Genomic DNA, 11,333 nt, shown 5'->3' with positions numbered 1-11,333 from the left:
AGTGTTCTCCACCTCCTCAACTCCTTAACGGGAAAGTTAAAGAAACACAGAAAGAAAACTACGAACACAACGATTTGGTGGAATATGTGTGCAATCCTAGATTTCTGATGAAGGGTTTTAATAAAATTCAGTGTGTTGATGGACGGTGGACAGACTTGCCTATTTGTATTGGTAATGTATAAAATATATTCATATTTAAAATAAACCAACCTTTTATATTTATAGAAACACATAAATTATATTTTAGAAGTAAACATATTTTTCTGAAATTTTCACAGAGGTGGAGACTACATGTGGAGATATACCAGAACTTAATTATGGCTACGCTGTTCAGACTTCTAACCCTCCCTATCACCATGGAGATTCAGTGGAGTTCAATTGCAGAGAAGGATTCACAATGATTGGACAGAAATCAATTACATGTATAAGTGGATCGTGGACCCAACTTCCTCAGTGCATTGGTGAGAAGACACTTCTCAAATAGACGGTCAATGAAATGTAATATTTTTATTGTACAAACTGTATCTGCAAACATAGTTTTGAAATTTAGATATATGCTTGAAAATGTCAGGTCTTAAATTATAATGATTGCTTATCATCTACAAAGGAAAAATATAAACTAGCAAGAGAGTCTGATCACCCTTTCTATCCCTGAAATTAACATGCTTTTTAAGTGTGAAGCTAAATTTTACTTACAGTTATTCATATGATTTAAATCTGAGTATTAATCACCAGGAAAATAGAAGCATATTTGCATAAATCCCATTTTTGTTTTACGCGGCACTCTTGTTTTCAGGCCCTGGAAAACAGACAAAGTCAAGAAAGTGCCCACTTGCTACATCCCTATAGGAATCTTGCCTCTCTCAAAGCTTCTAAGCATTTCTCAGTCTGTTTCAAATGCGGCAGCAAGAAGTTGATGTGCCAAAGGGTGGGTGAGCTGCAGACCCTCTGGGTTTGCAGTATAAGTCAGTCAAAGGAGGCAGTCAGGGTGGGGCCAGGAAACAAACCTGATTGTTGGACTTCACTCTGGTTGATGTACGTGCATCATCCTGACCTTTGGATGACTAAGTCTTTGATGACTAGCTGGGAAAATATTGGGGGCCCTTTTCCTTTTTCCCTTGGAATGAGTTCTTTCCTACAGTTTTCTTGGGTCCTACATTCAAAGACAGTCCTGGATGTCCAATCTTACTTATTCACCAGATGTCTAGGCATTAATTGTTCCAAGGAGAAGGTAGGGCTTAGGCTCATGTTCCATGAGAGCAGAGATTGACACCTGTTTTGTTCACGATGTATTCCCAATATACAAAGGACTGGTGAACATACAGCAGACATGAAATAGGAGTTTGTTGAATGAACCATTAGGTTTTGTTGCTTTTTAATCCTTACATTTTTGCTAGACACATTCCCATGAGAAGTATTGCCAGTCCTTCAAGACCAAATTTCATCTTTGTCCTCTTCTATCTCCACAAACGATTTCCCCTCATTTTATATGGGGGAAAACCCAAGGTTGTAACAGGCATGAAAACTCTCAACTTTTCACTCTTATACTAAAACATCTATTTCATTTATTAGTCTTTTTAGATCTCAGAGTTTGCCTTTCCAAGGTTAATCTTCGACCTATCTTCAAGTTTACCATAATCCACTTTTAACTATCATAGACCTTACTCCAATTTTCTCCTCTCAGTGTTGATTTTGTACCTCTAGCTAGTCTAGCTTTTCACTCTTCTCAAAATGTTTATTTTCTCGTAAGAATCAAGGGAATTCTTTCAGAAACCAGTCAATCATAGGACCATGACAACACCTACTACCACTCCTTTTGACTATAGATGAGTTACTATCACCTGAAGAAAACCTTGTTTTCTCTTCCTCAACACTGAGGACAAGCCCTAAAACCAGAATTTATTTTCAGCCTCTAGTGTGTTTTGAATTATTCCCCTTTGTTTTATTTTTTATTGTATTACAAAATCATTACTTCTTTGGGCACTTATTAAAAAATCCAAAGACCTACATCAATTGATATTTTATCAACTTGACAGAGTACTCCGGGCTGCATTGAATTTTTGAAGTATGTAGTTGTATAAAAAGTTGTTATACTCGTATTGGAGCCAACAAAATTGACTCTTACAATATTATTGAATTATAGGTTGACCTGATGTACAAAATAGTTTTTCAAAGATTGGAAGAGTATATACAGTAAGCAGGTTGTGACTTGAAGCACCCAATTTCTTAGTCCAAGTATTTGTCCCATTTTAGTGATCATGCAAAAGATCTGCTTAAGTGTTCACATTTTACATAATACATGTTAGATGTGTTTATTAAATTACCCTAAGTGAAGGGGCACCTGGGTGGCTCAGTCAGTTAAGCATCCGACTTTGGCTCAGGTCATGATCTCACAGTCGGTGAGTTCAAGCCCCACAAAGCGTCAGGCTTTGTGCTGACAGCTCAGAGCCTGGAGCCTGTTTCAGATTCTGTGTCTCACTCTCTCTCTGACCCTCCCCCGTTCATGCTGTCTCTCCCTGTCTCAAAAATAAATAAACATTAAAAAAAATTGTTTTTTAAATATTACCCTAAGTGAAAAAATATATTCATTTTTCTGAAACACGATATTTAAACTATCAGCTTCATATATTCTATTTCCACAAATAGGAGACCAAATTTAACCAGGTGATGACTGTTCAGTGTGTAAATCATCCAAAAAAGTGAGCCTCTTAATTCTTTTCTAATCCCCAACATGCAGACTGTATTTATGGCAGACCTTTTCTCTGAAATTTCAAAGCATGGATGTGGGACTTATGTTCAGACATAATAAGTAGCCCATCACATGCAATATGATCAGGAATGACTTGGTTGGTGGGACTTATGGGCATAAATTCTAATTTCGATATACTATTGAGTCTAAGCTATTGTTCTGAATTAACTGCTTTGATTCTTATAAGTAGTCTTTTCAAGGCAATATTTTCATTTTCTAGCAACAGATGAACTTCAGAAGTGTAAATACAGCTTAACTAAACGTGAGCCAAATCCATTATATGAGATTGAATTTGATCATAATGAGAACATAAGTTACAAATGCAGAGGAAAATTAGAACAGAAACACTCAACGTGCATAAATGGAAGATGGGATCCTGAACTAACCTGCACAGGTAAGCTCTTGTTTATAGTACTTTCAAAATCTTACTCTGTTTCTTCCGAACTTGCCAAAGCAGTATTTGGGCATCTTTTAAACATGTTTAGCTATTTATTATTACAAATAACTTTGAAGCCGGAAGGGAATTTAGAAACTAACCACAACATCATTTCTAGATATTAAGTGCATCAGTGCTTCAGTCCCCTATAAAACAACCCACCCAGAAACTTGATGGCCTCAAATTAATGCCGGTCGGGTATCTTTAAGAAATAGTGATTTGGTTTTCTTTGAGGCTGAGGAGAGCACAAAGATGGCATCCCCTGGTCCACCTTCCCTGAGGGCACCTCGGTGGCCCCCAGATGTGTGGCATATCTCAAGTCCACCCCTCAGGCTACCGGTCTAAGACAGATAATTAGGCTTTTTCCCCAGAAAGTCTGGGCTGTGTTTCAGGCTGCTTTGTAGTGCCCCGGAGGTAGTGGCCCACCAAGAGTTATCTCTCAGATTGTTGTAGTGTGTTGCAGGCCCCAGAAATGCAAGCCCCTCTGGCCACTAGAGCCTGGGGATCAAGGAGTGTGCCTCTGTGGGCTGAGCATGCTGGCCAGCTTTAGCGAGGCAGCAGAATGCAGGGCTGCGGCCCGCTCGCCGGCTTTGATGAAGCCACAGGAGAGCCCCGGGCTGGAGTGCACCCACTGGTGCCATCAAGGTAGAGGGAAAGTGCAGACATGGCACCTGCTGGCACCTCCGTCCCGGAAAGAGTCCCAACAGATGCCCCCCCTCAAGCAGATGCTTTAAGGCGAGCAAATGAATCCCCTTCTCAGATGTCTAGGTATTTCTCAAACTGTTCTTTCACATTGGTCGCCTGGGGTAGTGAGTCTGGGTGCAAGCTCTTTAAGAAAAGGATCTCAGTCTCGATAGCCCTTCAGATATCCGGGATATGAGCTCTGTTGGTTTTCAAAGCCAGACATCTTGGGGGCTCATCTTCCTGCTGCAGATTCCAGGGTTTGGGTTGTTAATGTGGGAAACAAACCCCTTACTCCTCAGGGAGAGGCTCTGGGTCAGTGAGATCCCTCCTGAATGTGTGTAGCCCTGCCAGGGGTGGGGTTTGTTCCATATACTGTCTTCCTGACTCTCCTACCCACCTGAATGTGGCCCTTTTACTGTTTGTTGTGAAGGGGCCGTTCAGCTGGTTTTCAGGTCTTTTTCAGAGGCGATTGCTCCATTGTACCATGGATTCAGTGTGTGTGGGAGAGGAGTTTGGGATCTTTTTATGTGTTTGCCCTCACGCTTGGTTTCTGCATGTTAATTGGATCGTCTGAAATTATACTAAGCTGCATTTTTCATTTTAGGTGTTGCTTCGTAGATTTGTGGCAATTTTCTGTAAGCAGTTATATCAGTGCTACCACAAGATTTTATTTTTGCCAGTCTATTTTGATTTTGGTTTTTTTTATCTTATCGTACTGGCTAAGATGTCCAGTAAACTGTTGAAAGGAAGTGATAAGAATGCACATCTTTGTCCTATTCCTGACCACAGAGAGAGGGTATTCAACATTTTACCACAATCATAATGTCACTTTAGGATTTTTGTAGACGCCCTTTATCAGTTTAAGGAAACTACTCCTTCTAGTCTTATTTAGCTGAGTGAGAAATTTTATGATCAACCAATGTTGGATATTTTTAAATGCTTTTTACGTATCTCTTGATAGGATAATATGGCTCACTTATCTCTGTTAATGTAGTGAATTATATATGTAACTTCTTGAATGTTGACCAAATCTCTCATTCCTAGAGTTAACTCTATTATATTTTCATATACTTGATTTACTGACATAGTTTAAGAAGTTCTGCATCTGTGATCATGGGAGATATTAATCTATAGATGCTTTTTCTTTTAATGCCTCTCCCAAGTTTTGTTATCAGTATTAGTGTGGCCTCATAAAATAAATTGCAAATATATGTATAAATATTAAATACATATATATATAGGTAATTACACTTATTATTTCATTATTTTTACCTTAAATGATTGATAGAATTTACGTGCAAAGTCGTGTGACATATAATTTGCTTTTTTGGAAGTTTTCTTGATGAAGAATTCCATTTCTTTAATAAGTAATGAAATATTCCCATTTTCTTACTGTCTTTCATCAATGAAAGGAAGTTGTATTTTTCAACAAATCTCTCGTTTGTCGAATTGATTGGTGTACAGTTGTTTCTAGTATTCCCTTCATGTCCTATTTTCCTTTTAGTTGTATAGTTTCTGGCAGATAGCTCTTATTTCTTTCTTAACATTGATGCTTATTACTTGTATCTTGATTATTCTTCCTGGATTTTTTTTCTTGAATTTATTAACATTTCCACATAACCAGTTTTAACACTCAATTTTCTCCATTACTCTCTCTTCTATTTTTTAGCCTTATTAACATTCACCATTTTTTCTGTTTTCTCTTTTCTATTTGTCTTTCTCAATTTTCTCTCTTCTGTGGGCTTGTTTTTTCTAATTACTTCGATTTTAATTTTACTTTTCTATTTCTTAAGGTAGAAAACTAAAACTTGGATTTAAACCATCCTACTTTTAAGGATTAACTTCATTTTCCCTTCTAAAACTGTTGTAGAAGTCTCAAAATTTTTATATACATTTCATTTTCATTGAATTCTATGTGAAATGTTTCCTAGTATTCCTTGTGGTTTCTTCTTTGACTCATCAGTTATCGAGAATTTTGTTGCTTACTTTACAAATATTCAGTTTTTTCTTAGATAAATGTATCCTCTTTTTTTTTTTAAATGTATCCTCTTTTAACAACATTTTTGTGGTATATTTGTTATTCAAAGGACTACATAATAATTAGAAAAAATTTTAAAATGTAAAAATAAAATACAATGCAAAAAATACAAAGAAGCTTTTTAAAAAAAGCAAAAACAGAGGATTTGCAGAGTAATGATTCTGCCTTTAGGGAGATTTAGTTGCCAGACCAACCTCTGGCAAAATGTATCAAGAGGAAGTACAAATTAAGATTATTAGGACAAAAATGGTTAAACAGCATATATAGAAGAAAATAAATCCTTGAGAATACATTGAAAAAATATGCCAAGATAATGAAAACAGAAATAAGAAAAAAACTTTTGATTAAATATAAAATACTCCTGCATCTATCTAAAGATAGAAATAGAAAATATGACCATATTAGTCAGCATGAATGAATTCTATTCCGTCAACAATTTCTCTGAGTTGAATACAAAGTGTCAGATAATTGGAAGGACTCAGGGGACTTCCCAAAGTACAGTCACATTAAGGTCTTTAATGAAATAAACACATGGCAGGAGAATGCAAAACGTAGGTATCACAGAGAGGTCCAAAAGCCTCCAGGGTTAGCCGTCCAGAGTCTTCCCTCAGTGGAACAGGACATCTTGTCTCCAGGTTATGAACTGCCACGATACATGTGAGGTATCTCTGCTTTATGGGAGCTCAAACTCAAGTTTGCAAAGGAATCTTGTACACCTTGCTGGTCATAGACCTAAAGGCAGGCTGTCTAATCCGTTAAACAGGGTGCATTTCATCATCTGTGTATCTCTAAACAGTGTTGGCAAACTAGTCAACAGTATCTCCAGAGAGTTTTGAACTTCAAACGACACAGTTAATCACTAGTGACCATATCTAATTCATGTCTTGGCCAGGAACCTGTATCAAATAATTGATTAACTACGTGTAATTCTTCCTTTGGCTAATTATTTTCCATTCCACATCTTATACGGGTTTTAATGCAATCACAATACATTTGATTATAGATAGCTGTAAAAACATCCTAATATCAGTATTTATTTCGTGCCTGTTACTGAGTGGATGATTCAGTTAGTACATCGTAATGGTTAGAAATAATTAAAAGAAGTTTTACATAGATTATGCATGATTTATCACAGAAGGAATAAAAGGAAGATACTACCATTAAGACCACGTGTGATGTATTAAAGTGCTCTACAGGCTGAAGAGGATCACATATTTAAGCATAACCTTATTATTTGATCGTTTATGATACATTATTATTGGGCTTTCTCTTTAGTATTTTTAACTTGTGATTTTCATCACGAAATCTAATTTTCATATTTGTAGAAGTACAAATGCAGTCATGCCCACCTCCACCTCAGATTCCCAATGCTCACAATATGGCAACGACGGTAAATTATCAGGATGGAGAAAAAGTATCTGTTGTCTGTCAAGACAATTCTGTAATTCAGGATGCAGAGGAAATCGTGTGCAAGGATGGAAGATGGCAGTCAGTACCACACTGCGTTGGTCAGTAATGCATAACTTGCTTTGTAACATTCTTTCAAATGAGGTTAATACTCCCCTGTGCTTTGTGTAAATGAACAAGATAAGGACCTTTCTGTCTATCTATTTCACTTTATCTTGAAACAGTAAATTGCAATCTAAGTATACAAATCAATCGGCATTCTTTCACTTCTACTATGAAAGAAACAGACAAAAACTTTGGGTTACTGTGTAAATACCATAGAAAATTTGTTTGTGCCTATTTCACTCATGATGAACAGGACAAGAATGTGGGGCAGAGTGAACAAGTAGATACTACTGTAGATTTGATGGAGACATGAGCTTGCAAATTCTAGATGTTTTTTAGTTTTTCAGTAATTTAATTTTTCAGATTATCCTTATTTTAAAACCTCACCTAGTATTTGATTACATTGTTCAATTTAAATATTGATCTCTGTTCTTTATACAGAAAAAAGCCCATGTCCTCAACCACCTCAGATAGAACATGGAACCATTAAATCGTCTCAGTTTTCAGAAGAGATGGACAAAACATTGAAACCTGAGGTTTATGTACACGGCACCAAATTAAATTACATTTGCGAGGATGGTTTCAGGATATCTGGAAAAGATGAGATAACGTGCCACATAGGAAAATGGAGTTCTCCACCTCGGTGTGTAGGTGAGGACAGTATGCAAACCACAGTTCTATTTTCGATATAATCCATTAAGCATTATCAATTGTCATCAAATTCATGAGAAAGAATCCTTTAGGTTTCTAAATATATAGAATCACTTACAGCTAAATATCTAAAATCATTTATATATTTATGTACTTTACCAACAATCTTTGCATCATCAAGTCTATCCTCTTTGTGTTAATTTCATTGACTCATTACAGACTCACTTTGAATTCTGGCAATTGTTTAATGAAAACTAGATGTGTAGCACAATTAAGTTAATCCTACCTGTTCATATTCCTTTCCCATGTATAGAACTTGTTCTGTTTGCTTTGCATGAGTTTTTTTTTTTTAATTTGTTTTCTCTTTCCTGTAATGTCATTTCTAAGTTCTTACAATATATAGTACTTAAGATGATTACTTCTCAATGCTCTTCTTTTTATTATTCACTATTGGTTTGAGAAACACTGATGGTCTCTTTCATAAATATATTGAAATTTTTATTATTTTTATTTTTTAAGTTTTAGTTTAAATTCCAATTAGTTAACATGCAGTGTAATATTAGTTTCACATGTAGAATATGGTGATTCAGCACTTCAATACAACACCTGATGGTCAAAACAAGTGTTCTCCTTTATCTCCATCACCTATTAAACCCATCCTCCCACCCACCTCCCTTCTGGTAACCACATTGTTCTCTATAATTAAGAGTCTGTTTCTTGGTTTGCCTCTCTCTCTTTCCCCCTTTTGCTCATTTGTTTTGTTTCTGAACTTGCACATGTGTGTGTGTATAATCATGTTATTTGTCTTTCTCTGACTTATTTCACTTAGCATTATACTCTCTAGCTCCATCTGTGTCATTACCAATCACAAGATTTCATTCTTGCAGAATAATATTCCGTTGTATATATATACCACCTCTTCTTTCTCCATTCATCTATCAATCGACACTTGAGCTGCTTCCATATCTCAGCTATTGTAAATAATGCTGCTATAAACATCAAGGTACATGTATCCATTTGAAGTAGTATTTTTGTATTCTTTGGGTAAATATCTAGTAGTGCAATTGTTGGATCTAGTTCTATGGTTTAACTTTTCGAGGAATCACCATACTGTTTTTCCAGAGTGACTGCACCAGTTGGCATTCCCACAGCAACAGTGAAAGATGGTTTTCCTTTCTCCACATCGTCGCCAACACCTGTTGTTTCTTGTGTGTTGATTTTTGCCTATCTGACAGGTGTGAGGTGATATCTGTTTGCAGTTTTGAATTGCACTTCCAGGATAATCAATGTGATGTTGAGCATCTCTTTATGTGTCTGTGGGCTGTCTGTATGTCTTCTTTGGATATATGTCTGTTCATGCCTTCTGCCCATTTTAATTGGGTTACTTTCTTCGGATGTTGAGTTTTATAAGGTCTTTATATGTTTTGGTTCCTAACCCTTTATCAGCTATGTCATTTGCAAATATCTTCTCCCTTTCCGTAGCTTGCCTTTTAGTTTTGTTGATTGTTTCCTTCACTCTACAGAAGTGTTTTATTTTGATGTAGTCCCAATAGTTTATTTTTGCTTTTGTTTCCCTTGCCTCAGGAAACATATCTAGAAAGAAGTCGCTACGGCCGATAATATATTGACATGTTTAGTTTCAAGCTCCTACTCAGGTTGCCAGCTGGATACACATCAGAATAATGATTTTAGGAAGCATTTGCACACCGTCTCTGTGATATGATTACAGATCCTGTGTTATCATATTTTTCAAATAAAACTGCCAAATATGGAAACCCGTACATAAAATTAAATTTCAGATTTAGTAAAACATGGAGTCATTCTTTCTTTGTCTCCTTCTTTTTTTAGGACTTTCTTGTGCGCCACCACCCTTGATTCCACATGGTATTCTATCTCACGTATCAGACAGTTACCAATATGGAGAAGAAGTAACGTACAAATGCACCGAAGGTTTTGAGATTAATGGACCTGCATTCATAAGATGTATAGGAGGAAAATGGTCCCATCCACCAGAGTGCAAAAGTATAGTGTATTTAATTTTACTCTGCAATTGATAAATATTCTTAATTCAGAGCATAAATGATACAAATATGAAACTAGGCAGTAATTCCAGAATTCAACAGGGTATCTCTGGGAAGCTGTGGATTCTAGTAGAGAATTAATAGCCGTAGTAATAATAAAAGTGTGACAGCATGAGCCAAATTATTTCACTTTCATGTCACCGTGTGTGCACATTAGACCTCCTGTGATACACATCCTCAGACTTCTCATCTCTGTTCCTGTGTCACAGCTGGTCCCTGCTCATCAATCCCATCATTATTCAATTTACTGTTAGTCTGTCAGTTATCTCCTTGTATGTATATAGTTTTCTGAGATGTTTGACATGAATAAAGGTAACAGATTTTGACAGAGGTGAAAATACAAATACATACATAAGGTAGATGGCTTGTATGGGCAAGAAAGAATTTGAATGCAAGAAGTGTGATCTCAAGCATTACATGTATCCATATCTCTTCAGGCTTACGATGTCATCATCCCCATGTTATACTTTGATAAACACAGGACTACTCAATATAATTAAGCAAGACTTCTAACATATTTTTTCAAGGTATAAGAAAAATTTTGCAAGGTATTCATTGGTTCGATGTGTACCTATTATTCTACATTATAGTTATTAGCCATTATGTATTTTAAAATATTTACTGAACAAGTACATATTCTTTTTCTTTCAGACACGGATTGTTTTAGCTTACCCGACTTCGGTAATGCCACACCCATAGGCCAGAAGAAGACGTTCTATAGGTCAGGAGAAAAAGTGACTTATAAATGTCCAAATAATTACCTTTTGGATGGACCAAATACTATCCAGTGTATTAACAGCCAATGGATAGGAAAGCCAATGTGCAGAGGTACTTCAATGAAATTTTGAAACCTATTTGTCAAAATGTCTTCACTAATATAATATGCAATTCCTTCTAACAGCACTTATGAAATGGACATGGATTATTCTTTGAGGCCAGGTCGAAGAAGTTTATGTTTTAACATAAAGGGATATAATTGTGTACTCAGTGGTCAATCTGAAAGCCCAGTGGTTCTCAAACTGTGGTCTCTGGAAGAACAGAATCAGCATCTTCTGGGAAATGGTTAGAAACGCAAATGTGAATTCACAGGCTTGCTCAGACCTGTGGTGGCAAAAACTCTGGGGCTGCAACCCTGAAAGTGTCTTAACAATTCCCAAGGGATTCAGTGTATACTCCAGTCTA

At 36.3% G+C, this 11,333-nt stretch overlaps 1 protein-coding gene across 1 annotated transcript in view; it reads left to right on the top strand.

Annotated features, from left to right (window-relative positions):
- Positions 1-11,333, top strand: part of LOC125926014 (complement factor H-like) — a 13,147-nt gene extending 1,814 nt beyond the window's left edge. The window contains exons 2-8 of the mRNA XM_049635310.1: positions 3-171; positions 279-461; positions 2,970-3,143; positions 7,233-7,415; positions 7,861-8,070; positions 9,919-10,092; positions 10,803-11,333. Coding sequence (XP_049491267.1) covers positions 3-171; positions 279-461; positions 2,970-3,143; positions 7,233-7,415; positions 7,861-8,070; positions 9,919-10,092; positions 10,803-10,999 — 1,290 coding nt within the window. The 3' untranslated portion in view covers positions 11,000-11,333. The remainder of the gene's footprint in view (positions 1-2; positions 172-278; positions 462-2,969; positions 3,144-7,232; positions 7,416-7,860; positions 8,071-9,918; positions 10,093-10,802) is intronic.

Source organism: Panthera uncia, chromosome F1 (genome assembly GCF_023721935.1).
Source record: "Panthera uncia isolate 11264 chromosome F1, Puncia_PCG_1.0, whole genome shotgun sequence".
In the NCBI taxonomy this organism is placed as follows: Eukaryota; Metazoa; Chordata; class Mammalia; order Carnivora; family Felidae; genus Panthera; species Panthera uncia.
This window is presented reverse-complemented; position numbering and strand designations above follow the sequence as displayed.